Source organism: Urocitellus parryii, chromosome 6, assembly GCF_045843805.1.
Source record: "Urocitellus parryii isolate mUroPar1 chromosome 6, mUroPar1.hap1, whole genome shotgun sequence".
Taxonomy (NCBI): Eukaryota; Metazoa; Chordata; class Mammalia; order Rodentia; family Sciuridae; genus Urocitellus; species Urocitellus parryii.
The window spans coordinates 78,224,332-78,245,800 of NC_135536.1; the positions used below are offsets into that span (position 1 = coordinate 78,224,332).

Here is a 21,469-nt window from a genome sequence, read left to right on the forward strand (position 1 = left end):
AGAAATGTGTATGTGTGTTTGAGGGTAGATAAGACAGTTAATGAGGTAGATCCAGAACCCAAAACAGGTATCGAAACGTTTATGCTTGATAGAGGTCAGCCACATATTTGCTTCTGAAGAACATAATAGCCAGAGAAAAGAAGAATCTAACCAATGCTTTTCCTGGTACTGAATATAGAAAAAGATCTTTTCTGGGGACATGTGTGGACAATATCCTCAACAATATACAATCATGATTTTAGAATAAATTAAAAAAAATTTTTTTTTTTTTAGTTGTTGATGGGCCTTTATTTATTTATATGTGGTGCTGAGAATCGAACCCAGTGCCTCACATGTGCTAGGCATGCTCTCTACCACGGAGCTAAAATCCCAGCCCTAGAATAAACCTTTTTTACAAGAAGTTTCTTACAAATAACTTGATTTAGACCAAAGTATGATGTCAAAATATAGGAGAGAAAAGATGACTCAGCCCAGAGTACAATGTAATCTTAGTACAAAACTCTGCAGTGATTTAGATTGGGGTGAGCATAAAATATAGAACACGGTAAAATGAACAGACTGTACATACTCCAGGTCATCTTTCTGATAATTAAGCTTGTGAATTTGCCGGTTGAGAGTTTATTCTCCCTGACAAGAACCTAGAGTACAGAAATTTCACATTATATAGTAGGCCAGATTTATGTTCATGAACATTCAAGCAAAGGGTAAAACTTATGACTTTGTATGAAAATTAGAGTGTTAGAGAAAAGATGTCTCATTTTTTAGACTTTCTTCCAAGGTGAGCTGATAAAGATAATACTTAACTTACACTAATATGTAATTGTGTTGAGACATGGATGAAATTTGAACATAAATTTTGTTTTTATTAAATAAGGGATGTTGCTGCATTATAAGATTATAGAAAGCTGTCAAAGCGGTACTTGAGAAAACATTGATCTCAATATCTTAGTTTATAAAATAATGAATTAAATATCTATATAAGCATAGACACATGGAACAAAGTAATATCCTTAGACATGCAAGAAAGTTAAAAAATGAAAACAAACTTGAAATTGACAATAACTAGTATTTAAAAAGTAAAAGTTCTATCTAGTTGCTTAAAATATAAGTTAAAAAATAAGAAATGAAAAAGATAACATAAAAGATACTTAGGTGTTTTCTAAACTGAATCTGAGGTAGATTGTTCTAGATATGATTATAAAAAACTCAAATTTTAATAATTAGAAAGGATTTTAAGATATAATAATGTTAAGAAGGTTAACTGCCTATAAAAGTTAAAACTATATATTTGGTGGAAATAAACCCAGTTAATAAATCAACCAATAACAGGGGGGAAAAAATGAAACAAATAAACAAAAAGTTTACCAAAGAAAAACCTTCTGCAAAAGGTGATGGAAGGATTTACTCAAGTTTTCTAAGAATAGGTCTATTCTATAAACTTTTGTCAAAATATGCTCATGAGTATAATGGCAGACAATGTCTATAATTTTAGTGCGAGGTAATATACTGTGACTTTCCACAAATTACTTTTTTATCCTTACAACACTACTATGGGCACAGTTAACTAATACTTCAGTATAAACACAGAGACTAAAGCCATAGAGTTAGTAAATGTCAGAGCTCTTTTACATCCCCATCTCGGGGTGGGGGGAAGCATACAAATATATACTTAATACTACAGATTATTAGTAAACATGGGTGATGTAAACGGAACCAACATGTGGTTATAAAGAATAATGGTTTCCAGGCACTGTGGCGCACGCCTTGAATCCCAGTGGCTCTGGAGCCAGAGGCAGGAGGATCACTAGTTCAAAGCAGTCTCAGCAACTTGGCGAGAACCTAAGCAACTCAGTGAGACCCTATCTCTAAATAAAATACAAAATAGGTTGGTCGAGTGCCCCTGAGTTCAATCCCTGGTACCCCCCCACCCAAAAGAAAAAAGAATAATGGTCTGCAGAAGAACTGTGGTCAGACCTGAGTTTGAAACAGTTAAACTATGTGATCTTGGGCATGTTTTTTGATTCAGTTTTCTCTGGCACAACTCAGCTGTGAAAGTTCTACTTGGTAACAATGAGGCTCAGAAATGATACCCTAAAGTGTGGCACTTTGAACTGGAGAAACAGTCTCAGAACTAAGGTCTCCTTGACTTTCTCCTACCCCATCTCATCTTTGATCCTTTTCCCTCTCCAAAGCCAGGGAAAGGCTTTCTGAAAAGTGAAGTTCCCTTTTCTAAAGGACGTTCCTTTCTTAGGTGTGAAACTGCCAGGAAATCTCACTGGCCAGAAAGGATTAACCATTACAGAAGTACTGAAAATTAAACACCACACTTAAAACTCTAAGGAACTCTGTCCCAGGCCACTATCTGTTCTTTGGTCATATTTCCCCCAAATATCATTTGCTACCCCTGTACTATTCTCTACTATATCACACTTTCTTCACCCTTCTGAGAATGATATTTAGGTCCTCAACCGTCTCTTCTTTGAGTTTCATATTTTATAAGGCTCCTGTACACATTAATAAATTTATATTCTTTTTCTCCTGTTATGTCTGTTGCTGATTTATTTCAGCAGACTTACAGACTCAAACCTTCAGAGAGGGAGAAACTCCCTTGGGCCCTCCTGTTTTGGCAGAATTCCAAAATTACTCTGCTCTTTCGGAAGCTGCAATAGGGAAGAGCCTAGGATCTGACAAGATGGCAAAAAAGGTAAGAAATTTTGTCTCCTGGATCTGCCTTTGGAATCCAGTTGAGCTAATGGTTAAGAGTCTTTTCCCTTTTAATTTATTTCAGGAGACTTTGTTTGCCAAACCTTCAGAGGGAAGATCTGAACTTCCATACAGTTACTAGGGTAAAGTTGCTCTGGCAAAGACTGTATGCAAGCACAGAATGCATTTACTCAACAAATATGTATTGAACACTTAACTTTATGCCAGGCATTATTTTAGACAAAAGGGATAGAAAAATGAACAAAACAGGCAAGAGAACTACTTTCAGAGTTTACACTGTAGGAGGGAAACGCAAAAAATAAGCATGCAAACAATAATTTTGCTATTGATAAATGCCATGAAGACAATAAAAGGACAGATATTGTAATCAGAATGAGAGAGAACCTCATATGAGTGATATAATCATATGAGTGATTAAGAATAGTAGCTTTGACAAAGTGACATCTGAGCTGAGGCCTAGATGCAAAGAAGTCATATACATACCTATAGGAGTGTAATTTAGGCAGACAGAACAAAATACACAAAGCCTACATGGCTGGTATAAATTTAGTATGTGTTTTGTGGTGAGGAACTAAGTCACACTCACACACACACACACACACACACACACACACACACACACACCCACCCCATGAGGCTGGAGCAGGAAGAGGAGAGTGGTAGTGATAGAGAGTTTAAAAGAAGTCAGGGCAAAATCATAGAATTTGGTGGGAAATGGATGGCATTAGAGCAGATTATGCTAAGCGAAGCTAGCCAAGCCCTAAAAAACAAATGCCAAATGTCTTCTTTGATATAAGGAGAGTAACTAAGAACAGACTAGGGAAGAAGAGCACGAGAAGAAGACCAACATTAAACAAGGATGAGAGGTGGGAGGGAAAGGGAGAGAGAAGGGAAATTGCATGGAAATGGAAGGAGACCCTCAGGGTTATACAAAATTACATACAAGAGGAAGTGAGGGGAAAGGGAAAAACAGTACAAGGGGGAGGAATGAATTACAGTAGTGGGGGTAGAGAGAGAAGAGGGGAGGGGAGGGGAGGGGAGGGGAGGGGAGGGGGGATAGTAGAGGATAGGAAAGGCAGCAGAATACAACAGACATGAGTATATCAATATGTAAAGCAATGAAGTGTAACTGATGTGATTCTGCAAGCCGTATATGGGGTAAAATGGGAGTTCATAACCCGCTTGAATCAAAATGTGAAATATGATATATCAAGAACTATGTAATGTTTTGAACAACCAACATTAAAAAAAAACAAATTGTTAAACATAATATTCTATTCTGCTTAGACACATAAACCTTTGTGATGACAAAATTTTTAAATAGGTAAAGCTATACTTACTAAATTTAACTATAATAGTGTATGTCTAAGCATTCTGTTGATATGTCAGCAATGTTTGGGTAAGTTATGAAATGAAAAAATACACAATTCATAAGTTATATATTCATTCCACAAATTGCAGTGTGGGCCTTAATTTCATCAAAATTACTTTGTTGAAGTATTTGAAAATTTTCACATAATTTGTACTATTCATAGTAATAATTTAAAGCTTCTTTAAAAGTGAATTTTATTTGAAGTTTATAAGTTTGAATATTTTTTTCATTTGAATGTGAATTAAATAAAAGCATAAATACTAAAAAAAAATAAATAAAATAAAATAAGTCAGGGGCCAGGTTATATAAGGTTCACAGTGCCTCTGCCTCCTAAGATCCAACTCCTCTCCTTTTTTTATGGAGGGGGGGGGAGGCATAAAATAGTAATGTGGAAAATTAAAAGAACAAAACAACTATTTCCCTACTCTGAGATGCCACTCAACATAATATACTTCACCTCTGGTCACCAAAACATGTTGGGATTTCTCCCCACCAACTCATTCTCCAGCACATACCAACTGATGGTGCTATAATTTAATTCAATTCTGGCACAATATACTTAGAGATAGCATCAGATTCCACAGGTTGAGTGTTCAGTCCCACGAGACTGCCCTCCTCTTCAGATGCCAATCACAAGAACAGATTGTCACTAATAGCTCTAAACAACAAGCTGCAAATTGGGGTTCCAAAGACTCCTTCCTTGGGTTAATTTGCTAGAGTGGGTCACAAAACTTAAGGAGACATGTTTACTAGTTTATTATAAAAGATATTACAAGAGATACAGATAAAAAGTCAGATGGAAGAGATGCATAAGGGATGGGACTGCAGGGGTTACATGACCTCTCTGGAGATGCCCTCCAAGCATCTCCATATATTCAAGGAAGCTCCTTGAAACTCATCCTTTTGGATTTTTATTGAGGCTACATTATGTAGGTGTGATTGATCATCATATCATTGACTACTGGTGATCAAACTCAACCTTGAGCTCTCATCCCCTCTCTAGAGATTGGTGGTAGGGTGGAGCTGAAAGTACAAACCCTTCTAAATTATGCTTTGGTCTTTCTGGTGACTAAGCCCCTATCAAGAAGCTATCTAGGGGCTCCAAGTTACCTTATTTGCATACAACCACTCCCCAAAAAACCCGAAACACTTGTCACTCTTCAGAATTTCAAGGGTTCTAGTTCCTTTGTGTCAAGAATCAGAAACAGAGAGATTCAATATATAGGTTTTATTATATCACAATATCATAGACCACATAATAGAATCATTTTGAAATACACCAAAAAGCAACCAGGAAATGAGATAATGTGAAAAACAACTGCCTGTTACGTAGTAGATACTGATAGGAAAAAAAGGTACTAAATGAGAATAACTATCAAGTTTTTCAAATGTATAAAAATAGTTTTTTTTAAATGAAAAAGTTGATGGTTTAGTTTTAGGAAAAAAAGGAATGCAGAAGTATCAAAGTACTCCAAATTTAAGTCTGAATTAAGGGGACAAAAACAAAATTTAAAGAGAGAGGTACAGGATGCAGGGAGGAAGAAAATGAAATACTTAAGCTGATGGAAATATCCCAAAGACAGTTGAGGTGAATAATTGAATAGAAATAAAAATGTATAAGTCATCATTCAAAAAATTTCACTAATCCTCAAGTGTGAGGCATGAAGGGAGATATGAATAGTAAGTAGCTTTCCTTCCAGAAGGTTAGAATTTAGTCAGATAATCAGACATCTGCCCACAAATGGTATCTAGTATAAACTGAGAAGCCCCCCAAAGGAAACAAGCACACTTTTAGATAATTCAGATAGTGAGTCATTTCTAAATTTTATTTTGGAGATTGGGAGAAGGGACCAAATTAAGATTATAAATGGGAGGGCTGGGGCTGTAGCTTAGTGGTAGAGGGATTGCCTCATAGGTGTGAGGCACCGGTTCTATCCTCAGCACCACAAAAAAATACTTACATAAAAAGATATTGTGTCCATTTACAACTAAAAAATTTTAAAAAAAGATTATAAATGGGAACCACTAGGGTTAGGTCCTAAGTTGGGTAAGAGGTGAATAGAATGCACAGGGAGGGGAAAAATGCATTCCTGGATAGTGAAAAAGCCTGAGGATGTGGAGAAAGGAAAATGCTCTGTGTATCATTCAGAAATCACGTGGTAAGATTTGGTTGAGGCAAATTAGAGAGGATCTCATGAACACAAAGTATGTAAAGAAGGAAGAAGGAATAATAAAAGGAAAACAAAGTCTGAGGTTTAAGGAAATGTTCTTAGGGATAGCAAGAAAAAGGGTGAGTTGGAAAGTGGAATAGAGTTTATCTGTTGTTATAATAAAAGAAATGTTCATTACTGTGTATTGTTATAGAAGTAAAAAATAAAAATGAACCTCGTGATTATAAGGATAACATGAAAACAAGATGACATGCTGTTTGAACACGGAAGTTTATAACCTAGTTAGGAAAATCAAGAACTACATAACAGTATAATATAAATAATCTAATCTCATCTGCCTTATTAGGTACTTATCTGAACATGTCTTCAGCAATGTTCCTAGATAATTCTGAATCCATATAGTTTTTAAATTTAAGATTTAAAAAATAATATAATAAAAATGACTACCTTTCATGATAGTAAGGGGAAGATGTTTGAAATAATTCTAGGGAATTCATCAGATTACCTTTTCTTTTCAGTTTGCTAACTTAACTATATTCAGAGTATTATACATTCCAAAACAAGTAAAGCCAAACTTAGAAAGTATCTAAAAAGAAGGATCACATTAGATTCAATCTCATCTGTTTATGCTTTATCACTAGACAGTCAAGAGGATGAGATGAATTCTACTATTATTATACTAAGTAAAGATGGTATTATGGTCCATAATCGTGACAGAATTATTTTTAATAGTCAAACTGAAGCCAGAATTAACTAAAATATTTAAATTTTAAGAACTCTTTATAAATTTAATAGAATAATTTTATAATTTTATAGGTATGATAAATTAGTTTGAAAGTTTGACTGTCTTTCTCTCTTGCTACATATACACATACATAGCAATGTGTGTGTGTGTATCTCCAAGTGTTCTGCTGAAATACATTCAAAATATAAAATTAAAATCTTTACCTAAATTTAAAGGACAAGTAGTTACCATATATTTAACTATAGTACTTTACGAGGACTATGTTAAGGATAACACATTGTAGAAATCTAAAAATATTTCAGAGAACTGTTCAGTTTAAGATACTATTTTGCTTATCTTCAGTGAATAGGCAATGATGCCAAATTAAAGAAAGCTCTCCTGTGCAAGTGATTGTAAAAATGTCTGTATGTATATACCACACTCAATATTACATATCTATATTCTCACACCCAATGCCATAAATACTATGATGACCAATTCACTGCTCAACCACACGGTCCATCAACCACAGTAGAAACTTACATGGTCTTTTGTTCAAGAGATAACATTTGTTTTTTTTCCAAAGTACAAGAGAGAAACAAGGCCTGTCTGTTTCATATATCATATGGACTTCATATTTTAGGGTTATAAGTAACATTTTTAAACCTTCATATAAATAGCACTTTACCTATATGACATCTTTACACTGTTAATCTAAGTATAGGTAGAAATAACCTGGTAAATTTGTTTAACGGCAATACTACCACCCTCACTGGACAAAATCTTAAGTTGCTATTGCAGTTGATATTTTTGACTATTTTTCATCCATTTGTATATATTCTGGTTTATTTAACCAGCCTCCAGTGGAGAGTCATAGAAAACACAACATGCTTAGTATAAGCCTTTTTTTTCAAACCATTGTTTAGTAAGGGCCAAATTTTGACTACCCTTTAATTTCTAGTGACTATTCTTCCATGCTAAAAAATGTGTCTATAGTTGAGAAATGTAAAAAAGCAATGAAAACTTTCCATTAAATTAAGGTTCATATGGTAAGGGTTTCAAATTAGATTTTCAAGTTCAAATTTAAGAAATATACTTACCTTTGATTCGAGGTAGACATTTGCTGATGACATTTTTGTAATTTTGCATATGTAACTAACTAAAGAGATGGCACAAAGAATAAACAAGCTATCATTAATTAATGCTCGAACAAACACAGTCCATTTCAACTGATTTTCTGGGACATCTCCATGGACTAGCATTGCGCAAGTCAAGTTCACCACTAAAAAGAGAAGACTTGCTAATATAAAGCCCAAATGCAGTAGAATTCTGAAAGAAAAAAAGAGTTTATTAGATGTTTACAAACTAATGAGAAATTAGTATGTTATTTTAGGGCACAAGAATTTCCTCAGCTTAAAATATTTATAATTTCATTAAATACAAATTTAATAATCCTTCAGGGTTACATGGGCTATATATGCTGTTATGAAATTAGCATATAAATCATCTTAAAATGGCACAGATTTTAAAGCATTAATCCAGAAATAATCTGATGTGGATTTGAATTCAGTTGCTCCTACCAGGAAGATAATATAAGACTATTTTAACACAGTTTCAAGCAATCTTGAATTTTTTCATCTTTATAACTATTGAGCATATTTTCATTGACTTTTCCCTTCTGATAATTACCAAACTTTTAAACACTGCCTAGAAAATATACTGTATCTAAATTTAATCATTTAATATTAAATTTATATGATTAGTCCCAAGTTTAATATGATCATATTTAACATTAAATTTAAGAGGTAAAGGAAATCTTTAAAAATATATTTAATCCTATTAACTCCCAGTTATGTATATCAAACATTGCTTTCAAAATCGACTAAAGGACATGTATAATTTCAAGTACTCATCTACTGCATCTTCTTATAAAGGTATACATTTACAGTGCACACAGCACAGCTTACACATGAAATGCTTAACTTCTTTCCCTTTAAAAAAATTAGACCACCTCATATAAACGCTCCAGCTAAGGTGTGGCCATCTGTATAAAGTAGTAGTAATAGTTCTCTGTATGAAAGTAATCCCAGTTCAAATATATTTATATCTCCAAGTTAAGTAATATGGTCCAGAAATTTATTTGGCATCTTAATATCTTCTATTTTGTGTCACTTAACAGTGGGAATCATAGATCATATGCCCTTGGAAATAGTTTACACAAGATAAATTGAAGGTAATGTGTAATCTGTAACAAGGCAACAAGCTTTAAGTTTAATGTAAAATGAAAAGATTTTTGTTTGAAAATGTTGAATTTTAATATTCCCTTAGACTAAATAATAAGAACAAGAGTTACATACTTTGAAATCCAAAAAGGAGCTTGAAATTACATATCCAGGGAATTAGAGCAGTTTAGGAAACCAAAACATGCAGAGGGTAAATGAGCTGGACACTCAGTAGGTTAGTTAGTGGGAGAATTAGGTCTAAAACCCATCTCTTGACTTGACTGTTTAGCATTCACACTGTTGAGATTAATCAGTACTGAAACATTATTTAGTTCATGATATTATACTATACATTCTCACTCCAAACAACATAATCTAACTTTAGCATATGTAGACTTTATGATGCAACATCTGACATCTGAAGTGGGGCAAAAGCAGAGATGAAAAAAATAAAAAAGTATTAGCAGCACTGGCTGAAGGGAGAGAACAGAGGGCTACTCAATTTACTTCCTTTGAACCAATCTAACTACTAACAAACTGCTAAGTTGCCCTCACCAGCCCTTTCCTTTAACCTTGAGTAGTCTACTGTTAAAAATACTTACTTAGATGTTTTAGATACTAAACATTAATATTAATTCTTTAGATCTTTTAGATAGAGATTTGGATACTTGTGAAACTTACTTGTGTTTGTCAAGTTCAGTGGCACATCTGACTTTACATATAACCTATAAAGAGAGTATAAAAAGGTTTTGAAAACACGTGTAATAAAGTATTCCTCAATTTCTTTTGACTTTGTGTTTCAAAGCAATGCAACTGTAAAAAATTGAAAAGTCAGGTCATGAAATTTATTCTTGTTTTTAAAGTTTATTACATCTAGGCAGAAATAAAGACAAGTGAGTTTTGGAATGTAAGAAGCAAATTATAGTTATCTGCACAGGGGACAGCTGAAACTCAGTAGAAGACAGTGAGGAAAAAGATATAGGATGAAAAGTCAACCTGTGATATGTTCAATACCCCTTCCCCCTGGTACTGGGAATGGAACCCAGAGCCTCACAAATGCTAGGCAAATGCTTTACCACTGAGTTACATCCCCAGCCCTGTTATGTTCACATTTGACAGAATTAAAAAACACAACAGTAAAGAACAGAGAAATGGGCGGAGGAGAGAAACAGAATCAGATTAGAAACCAGTGGAAGAGTTTAAAGGGAAGAAAGCATAGCCCTTGTTAAATTTTGCAAAAAGTCAAGAATGATTAAAAGACCATTTGATTGTGTCATTGGTATGTCACTGGTACCTTGCACAGAATAGTTTTCAGCAGGATGATAGAGCATACAAATATAAGGAGTAATAGGAAGACAACAGAAGCAGTAAGTACAGATAAACTGAAATATATGAAACTAAAAGAAACCTGGGATAACCTGTTAGGAGATAATTCTTTATGAATATCATGTTTTTGCATGGTCTAGATCTTCTGAGCAAAAGGGTTTGCAGGGCAAACATCTTTGAAATCTAGAGATAGCATTTAACTTAAAGTTAGAGGGAGATTTACTTCCCTCTATTGTAATAAAGAGAGAACATTTCTCCTCCTGAGGACAATTCCAGGGGAATAAAATCTCTCCCTCCCTGGTTATAATTTGGTTCCATTCCAGGGCAAGTGTCTGTCTCTCTTATTTTGGGGTTCTCCTCTGTAGCGCTCCCTGCTGCATGGGTAGGTGACACTGGATTCCTCCCAGTGTTGCCCTATGGAACGGAACTTGGAGACTTGATATAAGGCATTGCTTTGGATACTGCTTTTGCCATGGTATTTCTCTCTGACTCAATTTACTCAAAAATGAGACTTATGTTTTCTATCAGTATGTGTTTATAAAATAGTGAGAGGCCTCCCTGTTAAATTTCGGTAGGGTAACAGATTCTTTACAGTTTCTGATTTAAAAATCTGTTGGTCAGAAATGGACTGAATAGAAAGGGTGAGGCAGAAGGCGGAGACGGGGAAGAAAGGAAGAAAGCTCAGCTGTTGAAGGTTGCTTTAGCAGAGGCTAGTTAGCCCTTAAAAGGAAGTTTTTAAACAAGGAAGAAACTTGTAGGTCTACATAAAAAATTTAAAATGATTCATAAACCAGTTATTTGTTAAAATAAGAAAATTGGACACAGTGCGGATTCAGACATTTTAATATAGAGAAGAAACATGAGAGAATTTGGCAAATGAATTCTAATTTGCTTTTCTAGTAAAGTAGGAGTAAAGGTCCTCTCCTGGGAAGCAATGTTAGACTTAAGCACTTGGAATATGGAAAACACAAATAGAAGTGTTACAAAAGAATATAGTGAGATATAGAGAGGTCCACTTAAAATCTGGTAGTTGATAGGACATATAGTCACCACGGTTTCTTGATTTTAAAATTGAAACAATCTAAAGAAAAAAATGGATGCTATTATAGAAAGTTCAAATTTAACTAGGCTTTTTTTTCATGAATTAATTTAGAACTGTAAAATGCAAGAACTATGTTAGAGAAAGAACTTACTCTTACAAGTGAACTACTTTGGCTACCAAAATGTCAAGAGATGAGGAATAATAGAATGGAGTGGGGAAAGCATGAGATGCAGAGTGTCTGAAAGTTAGGATGAGGATGAAAAACAGATAAATGGATGAATTCAAGATGTACAAGAGAAAAGATATAGAAGACATTGGTCAGAAGAAACAGCTTCATTTTTTAGTGCTGTTCCAAGGTGTGGTCATGCTAATGGGTGGCTTAAATAGAAATGGAAAGTTTTAGAGTACTGGGAAACCACTGAATTGAGACTTTGGATGGGATGTCAATATAGGCTTTGAAAATGGTCATATATCACAGGAGACAGGGCAAGAAGGAAGAAAGTGCTGATTCATCCAGGAAGATGGAAGTTATTATTATAGCCAATGATGACCTAATCAGATGGCACAGATTTCATAGAGATGATGAAGGTCTAACATCAGTAAGGAGTACTGGGAAGCATAAAATGGGCTGATTGTTTTTTCCACAAAAGGCATGAAGTGTCACCTGGGAAAAGCTAGATTTCAGTGAAGGCATTTAAAAGGATCACATAAAGAAAAGAATGGGGACAGGGTAGGAGGGGTAATTCATAAAATTACAGGTCATAGAATAATGGGTGTGAGCCAGAGTTGAGCTGGATAAGGAAAGAATTAAAGGTCAATTACCATCCTGAATTTGCAGAATATGTTTCAATGCATTGCATAAACATAATCAGGTGCTTAAATCACAGATTGTAGTAAGATTAAAAGTAATCTGATATTAATGGATTCCAAGTATTTTATAGAATATACCTAATAGGAGATCATCCTAAGCAAAAACCAAGTAGTAATATCAAAGAATGCAATAATTATATATCCTTTGTTAAGGTAATAACTCATGAAGTACAATAAACACATGCTTTATGCAGATTTTAAGTTTAGAAAGACAACATATATTTAAATGACTTGATGTTAATTTATGTCAAATGGACCATATTTCAACACACCAGAAAAACTGAATAAATGGGTCACTTTATAAGAATATTTGTTTGTATAAGAATTAGAAGGATTAGTGAATATAAAATGTTTTTCATCATGTAACCTACCTTTATCCCATATATAAACTAGCGGCTTTTAATTTAGAAAATATTGATTTAGGATTTTTGAATTAATGACTTAAAATAATGTCATCACTAACATACTCAGTTTTATTTTGTAATAACTAATCCATAGATAAAAGATATAAAATTATTTTTCCATTTTAAAATGCAGACTTCTGTATTTGGTCTTATTTAGTTCCTCAAATAAAGAGAAGGTGAAAGTATAGCAAATGTATTTGTGTGTCAGTTTTTTAATACAAGTATCTCAAAACTTGAGGATGCTGCTATGGTCTGAATGTTGTTTCCCCAAAATTACTATATTGAAATATTAACCCCAAGGTGATGGTATTGGGAGGTGGGGCCTTAGGGAGTTAAGTTATGAGGATGGAGCTCTCATGAATGGGGCTTTAACATCCTTATAAAAGAGACCCCACATTTCTTCCATCATGTGAGGACATGGTGGGAACACACTATTAATGAACCACCAAGTGAGTCTTCACCAGACACTGAATCTACTAGTATTTTGGACTTTTAACTTATAGATAGTAAGAAATAATTTTTTGTTGTTTATATATGCTACCCTGGTTCAGGGTATTTTGTTATAGCAGCTTGAATGTACAAAGCAGAAGATTTACACTGGAGGTGTACCATTTATTTTCCCCCATGACATGTAGCCTATGTTGTTTGAAGTGCTGAAATAGTAACAGAATGAATGCTTTTCTATGGAATTTATTTTGGTTAATTTCCCCAGTTTTGTTGATTTGAAATAGAAACTTTACTGGAGAAAATACATATGTAAAATTTAGAATTCATTCAAAAATGAATTGTGGTAAACATACTCTCTTCCCCACGGTGAACAGGCATATCCAAATACAGTTTACTTTTCCAGATGCAGTTATTCACAATCTACATCTCAATTGCTTAAGTTCCTAAGGAGAGTAGTGCATCACTCTTAAGCTTATAATTGTCACTGCCTACATATGAGATTTCTAAGGTACTTTATCTATAAATTGAATAGCCATACTTATATTTACAAGTTCTCTTTCAATGTCTATCATATGTTTAATTTTTAAGAATTTTTAGTTTCTAAATGTTTTTCTTTATAACAGCCTGTTCTTGTTTCTAGCATACAGTATCTTCTTCTCTTAGGATCCTAATATTATAATACCTTAAAAAATTTATGTTTCTTTTCTGTTTAAAACTTTTTTGTAGTTATAGAGTTATAATTTAAATAAATAAATTAAATTATTTATTTAATTTATTTTTATGTGGTGCTGAGGATTGAACCCAGTGCCTCACGTGTGGTAGGCAAGCACTCCACCACTGAGCTACAGCCCCAGCCCTTAAGTTTCTTTTCTTTGCTTAGTCTGTTTTCTTTCAACTTGCTTAAAAATGATTTTATATAATTTCCTAAGTGACCAGGGTGTTTCACTGTATCTAAACAGTTTGAAAAAACAATACAGCTTATATTGAATACCTGATTTCTCTCTGGGAGTTTGGACTTTTTGTTTGTATTTGGCAGAGACTGCCTATGTGCCTATGCTTTAGGAATATACAGAACTTATGTTTGAACTGAGGATCTCAGTAAAGACTTAGACTCCCTGAAAAACTGATTTAAACTGAATTTGTGCTGAAATTATGCTGTCCTTTAAAAAGTTTTCTAACACTAAATACTGTGCATTACTGATTTTTCATAAACCTTTCATGCTTAAGTTAGGAAGATGGCAGAATCGCTTTTTGTAAGGATATGGAGTCAGATTTATTGAAGAATATCAGCATAACTGATAATGGTGGGGAGAAAAAAGGCAGAAAGTATACAGAAGTAGTAACAGAATATCCCAGGGGAGAAACAGGCAGAAGAATGCTGCTTACTGATTTTTCACCTTGATTTCTTTAGGACAATAACAATCTAAATGTAGGTAGTGATGATGATCACTAACATGAGCTTAAAACCTGCTAATTCCATAGTATGACAGAAAAGGCATCAGTGTGGCCCAAAGACCTGATTTCTAAATCTTCTGGTTTCTAGTGTGGGTTAGTATAAATCCATTACATCAGTAAATCATCTGAAAAATGGTGATAGTATCTAAGGACCAATCTTAATCAGACAGGAAGGAAGTGAGGGCATCACATATCACATACATTACCATAGACTGGTAAAAGTGACTGTTCTACTGTCTGAAGTTTATGTGTAAGAAAGAAGAAATGCTCTCGTACCCCCCTTTCCTCTAAAATAATAACAGTGGCTAATATTTGAGTCTTACTAGGTTTTGGTACTTACTACTCTCAGTATTTTAAAAATATTACTTAACCTTCACAACCCTATGAGGTAGGCACAATAAGCTCCATTTTGCAAATGGTGAAATTATATTGCAGAGATGTAATCTGCTCAAGGTGAGTTAGCAAGGGTCTAAGGAAAAGGACTCTGGAGTTTAAGTTGTGAACTATACAATGCCTCCCTCTCTGATGTACTCACTGTATTCCTACAGCCTTGGTTTTACAAAACCTGAAAAATCTACAACTTGTTTAGAAGGTAGGTGCCTCTCACTAGAACTGTTTAGCCTAATGTGTAATGTTCTTAGCAAGTAATCATATCACTTTTCTACTTTGGGCAAAAGAATTTCCTGCTACTGCTAAGTATTTATGTTCCTTCTATTCTGACTTGTTATTGCTATCTGTTCTGCTGTTAAATGTTTCATTCTCTCCAGAATACATTTTTTTTTACAAATGCTAATTAGATACTCAGCCTCAACACTCAACAATGAACTTTCTCTTTCATAGAATCCCTTAGAAAGTGAGAAAGGGTATGAGGGGGCTTCTGATAGTGAAAGAGTCAAAAGTGAGGCCATAAAGGAGTGTAAGCTTATATTATCCTTAGATACACTACATCATCTTAAAGCAGCCCAAATGATCAAAACAGCAGTCTTAGACAGTCTTAGATAGAAGCTGAGGAAGGAGCACACAATTCTAAGGCATTATTATTATTAGGCATTTTTATGCTCAGAGACTGAGGCTAGAAAACAAATTATAGAATAAAAATTAAATATAGTAATGACAAATGGCAGCTATAATTCAATTGTGAAAATATTCAAGTTTGAAATATCCAACTACATCTTATTCTAGAAAGCAGATGATACTCATCCCCAAATAAAATTTGGTTACTTTTAACCTCGTGTGTATAGCTTTTTAATGGCATCCAAATCTCAGAGAGTTCAGACACTATATTATAGCTCAGAACTAATTAATGAAGAATTTTAATAAAAGTTCTCAAGATTGATTTATTAGTGTTAAGCCTTTAGAATTAAATGTGTTTGGATATCATTAAAATTAGATATTATAAATTAAACAACTGGCCCCCAAAAGCAGTGATTTGGTAGCTACCAACTAGCCAAATAGAGTATAACTTGATCTGAAATTCAGGTTCCTAGACTTCTAGTTCAGGACTATTGATAACTATCTTAAAAATAACCTTTTAACATAGTTAAAATTGTAAGATTACAAGGACACTTCCATTTTGTTTTTTGGTACTGGGGAATTGAATGCAGGGGAGCTGTACCACTGAGCTATATCTCCAGTCCTTTTTTAAATTTTGAGATAGGATCTCACTAAGTTGCTTAGAATCTTGCTAAGTTGCTGAGACTGGTCTTGAAATTGTGATCCTCCGGACTCAGCTTCCCGAATCACTGGGATTACAGGCATGCACCATCACACCCAGTATAAGGACAGTTACTTTTCAAAAGTTTCTCTTTATTTTAAACAAATTAGATGAAAAGTTTCATGCTGCTAAGTTAGAATCTGATTTTGGGGGGAAATGTAAATAAGAAAATGTTTCTTCTAAATTCTTTTACCATGAATTTACTTAACTATTTAAGTCATTATGCATTGATCACATATAGAACAGTGCTAGGTGACTGGCATGCAAAATTTCCTTCAAAATAAATATATAATAATGGTGTTTTCTTATATTTGGTCAGAACACGATAGTTTTTCCACAAGGTATAGATTACTTAGACATTCATTTTAATTAACATGAGTATTAAATATAGTTAAGTTGTATCAAGGTCATAAAGACAATTATTTACTTGTTTTATTCCTTTAAAGGAGACAATATAGCAGCAGAGGAAAGAGGAAGAAAAATTCAAAATAAGTAGTCCATGGGTTGCATATGACCCACAAAAATGTTTAGTTTGTATTATCCAGTATTACTGTACAGTGTTGGAACAATAGTTGAAATACGTCATTAAAACCTAGATTCCCCATTTTAAGAAATATAAATTTCTGAATTCTCAATTCTCTTGAATAATCAGATAATTAGGCAATGTTGTCCTGCAGCTGAAACTGAATTAATGTGGCTTTCCTCTTTAGACATGTGATCCGATTCAGTCCCCACAACTTCGTTCTTAGACAGTAGCATCGAGCCCCTCTAGGCATTTGAGTTTGGGACCTTCTGTTTTAAAAAAAAAATTATATATATATATTTTTTTTTTTTTGAGAAAAGGAAATAGATACATGGGAAAAGGAAAGAAGGGTAGAAAAAATTCTGCTGTGAAGTTATATATTCAGAGATTACTTTCCTTTAAAATATTTGGGATACATTGAACAAAAATTTCATTCAATAAATATTTATGAACAGCTAATACATGTCAGTTATTAAATTAGGTACTGGGATATAGCAAAAATAGACTTAGTTTCTATTCTTATGGTCTAATAAGTTCACACGAATATAAAAGAGCAACTGTGCAAATAACATGAAGAAGAAAAGCATAAAACTCTGTCAGTCTGTAATTTGGCTAGATGGGTTAAGGCATCCCTGAAGAACAGTCACCCACGAATTGAGGGGGTTAACTAAGCACTAGAGAAGGAAAGGACACTCTTAACTACCAAGAACAAAATGGGCAAGTACAAAAGACTAAAAAAACATTTAATGTGGCTGAAGTAACGAGCAACAAGGAACACAGTGTGAGTCTGGAACCATGAACAGCCTTATGGTATGTATAAAACTACCTTTATCATAAAGAGTAAATAGAGCCAATGGAGGAATCCAGGCATAGGGCTTTTAAAAGCAATAACTCTGGCAACAGTGTAGAAAATAGATCTCTGTGTGTGTGTGTGTGTGGGGGGGGGGGGTGTCAGAGAACACAGACCCAACAGTTGAAAGGGACTACACAATAGATGGCAGTAGCTTGAATCAGCTGTTGTGATGTGAAATGGACTAAAGGTGTTAGGATTTGGGGATGGAGTGAATGTGAGGTATGAGGGAGAGGGCAGTATCAAATGACTCATAGTTTTCTGAAACATGTAAATAAGTGGAGAGCAATGCCAGTCATTGAAATGGGGAACCAGGTTTTGGTAGAGATAAATGTGGCGTAGGAAGGAAGGAGAAAAGATCGTGAGTTCAGTTTGGGACATATTGAATCCATGTGCTTCAGATATCTTTGGAGAGGATGTCAAATAGACAGCATCTAGAAAGCCAGAGCTCAGAGGAGCACTCTGGGTTAGAATCACAGATAAGTGTGTGAGTCATTGACTTTTAAGTAGCATTACGCCATGAATGTGGACTCAATCACTTGGGAAAAAGAGTGGGTGGATCTAGGCTAAAGTCTTTAGAAATGTCAACCTTTCATGGCACAGCATAGGCAGATGAGCTTGAAGAGAAGTTAGCATGATAGTAGGAAAATCAGGAGAGCATACAATGTAAGGGAAAAATAAGGAGAAAGAGGAGATATTTGCTGCTGAGAAATTAGAGAACTGAAACACACCTAATAAACTTGTTAACATGAAGATTATTGTGAGCCACAGATTATTTTGCACAGTGAAAGGCAAAGGGATATTAGAATGTCAGAAGTGAGAAAACTGTGATGTGTGCATGGTCACCTCTGAAGAAGTTTGATTATAAAGAACACTATGAAGTAGCTTCTGGTTTTGTCAAGTTTCTTTATTGTATATTTTCTATTTTAACTCCTCTCCTGCTTCATTTAGGTTTATCTTATTGTTTTCTAACATAATAATTGTATTTATAACTAGTCACTTAAGTTGTTAAATGTTTGTCTAACATAAAGATTCAAGGTTTTCAATTTATTTCTGCATGCCAACTTAGCTGTTTCATTTGTTTTGATGTGTAACATTTTATCATATTCTATTTTCTAAATTCTATTGCAATTTGTTCATCTGTGTTCATAAGTTTTTAAAAATCTTCTGAACTTTCACGAACTATTTTTGTTACTGAATTCTAACTTAATGTCTTAGGGGTGAATGTTTTATGAATAGTCTACAGAATTCCAATTCTTTGAAATTTAGTAATAGCTAATGACCAACATTATATGCCAAGTATCCTTCTAAAGATTTTTATATAAATTAATCCTAATATTATGAATCAGGTACTATTATTATTCTCATTCTTATAATCAGTGTAATAGGCACAAAGTTGTTAAATAATTTACCCAATTAGCTTTACCAAGTTAAGCAGAACTGATAAATGATAGTGCTACATTTTTTACATTTGTTTTTCACTGGAGTAAACAGTTATACTTTTTTTTGCGGTGGGTGGGAATTAATTTCATTGAAGAATACTATTTTTGACAAAACTTCATTTTCCTCACTAAATTTCCTTGGCATCTTTGAAAAAACTCAATTATCCATATAGTTCTCTCTATATATACACATGTCTAATTCTGGATCCTCCATTCTGCTCCATTGATCTATATGTCTATCTTTCCCTCAATATTACACCGTTTTGATCACCTTAGCTTATAACCAATCTTGAAATTCAGGTATTATATTTTACAAAACTGTTTCAGCTATTCTAAGTCCTTTGTATTTCCACATATATTAGAGATTTTAATAGATTGCAGGTACAAGTCAAATTGAAGAAGTGACATCTTAAAAATAAGACATCTTCCAGTGTACGTTTTCCCATGTACATAGGCCTTCAATTTCTCTCAATGTCAGAGATTTCATTAAAGAAATCAGATCTTACACATATTTTATTACATTATTTCTAAGTATTTTAATTTTTGGCATTTGTAAGTGGAATTTTTATATTTTCTAATTGTATTTGTAACCAGTCATATCCCATAAGCTTCCTCAATTCACTTGTTAGTTCTTATAGATTAAGAGTTTTGCCCTTAGCAGTTGTCACCTACAAATGGAGACGCTTTCTTTTTCCCTCTAATTTTTAAGCCCCCTGCCCCCCTCCCCCAACCTTATTGCAATGGCTATGAGAGCAAGCCCTGTGCTGAAACACTTTATTCTTGTCCTAGTAACCTTTCAATCCTTCATCAAGTATAACATTAGGTGTAGGGTTTTTTGGTTTGTTTTGGTGTGTGTGTTGATGCTCTTTATTAGATTTCCCTCATTTGTGAAGTTAATTTTTAAAAAAGTATGACTGAATTTTTCCTAAAAATTTCCCCACATCTATTGAGATGATTTTCTCCCTTCCATGGCAAATCTGGTTTATACACAATTGATTTAATGTTAAGCCAACAATGCACTATTGGAATGAAATATATTTGGTTGTAATATTCTTTTAATGATTATTGATTAAATTTGCAAAGGACTTTTATACATATTCATGAGAAATGTTTATCATAGTGTCTTTTTGTGATAATTCAGTTCTTATAATAATCCAATGGGGATCGGCATTGTTATCCACAGTTTCAGAGACAAAGAGGAATTCAAAACATGCCTGGGTCTCACAGCTGTTAAGTCATTGAGATGCACCAAGTAGTTCTCATTGTTTCTAACTTTGAGTGTTGCTTTAATATTCTAGTATGGGGTCAATTTCTAAAAATGTTCTAGCATTAATAAAAAGAAAGTATACCCTATTGTAAGACAATTGTTCTATAAATGGCCATTTTATATTTCCTTGTCAATTTTGTCTGATTGGTATATGTCAAAAGTTCCAATAAAACATTACATTTGATTTCTCTTTTAAGTTCTATTAATTTTTGCTTTCTTTTGGTTAACAGGGCATGATACCATTTTACTATGCTTTTTACTCTTTCTTAGGTGCTTGTATTAGGATTGTCTCTTGTATATAGCATACAGCTGAATTTGCTTTAAAATGAATATTTTCATTATATTGGAGTATTAAGTTCATGAAGTTAGAAATTTTTGTGGTGCTGGGGACTGAACCCCTTATCCATGCTAGGCAAGCACTCTACCAATGAGTCACACTCTGAACCAAAGAATATTTTTTGTTTAATATTTTTTTTATAGTAGATGAACACCATACCTTTATTTTATTTTTATGTGGTGCTGAGGATCGAACCCAGTGCCTCACATGTTTTAGGCAAGTGCTCTACCTACTGAGCTACAACTCCAGTCCAAGAATATTTTCTTTTAAACTTTTTTATCATATTTGCTTAATGTTTTTTTGTTTTGGTTACCTTCTTATAAATTTTATCATCCTATTATCTCTAATTTTCAACTCTCTGTAGTTTGAAAGTTATATATACTTTTTAATTTGAAAAGCATATGCAATGATATTGGCCAAATTATATTATTGTATTGTGTGTACAAATATATAACAAATACCATTAGGTACAATTATAATTCACCAATAAAAATATAGAAAAGCATATTTGACCTGAAGTTTAATCAATGTGTCAACAATCCTCCAAGCAACACTAGGAACTTAAAATGCTTTGACCCC

The 21,469-nt window shown here is 33.7% G+C and overlaps 1 protein-coding gene across 1 annotated transcript in view; it reads right to left on the reverse strand.

The window, feature by feature from the left end:
* Nucleotides 1-21,469, reverse strand: part of Gpr137c (G protein-coupled receptor 137C) — a 46,094-nt gene that overhangs the window by 17,657 nt on the left and 6,968 nt on the right. The window contains exons 2-3 of the mRNA XM_026411032.2: nt 9,895-9,938; nt 8,092-8,320 (exon numbers count right to left, since the gene is read on the reverse strand). Of these exons, the coding sequence (XP_026266817.2) occupies nt 8,092-8,320; nt 9,895-9,938 (273 nt within the window). The remainder of the gene's footprint in view (nt 1-8,091; nt 8,321-9,894; nt 9,939-21,469) is intronic.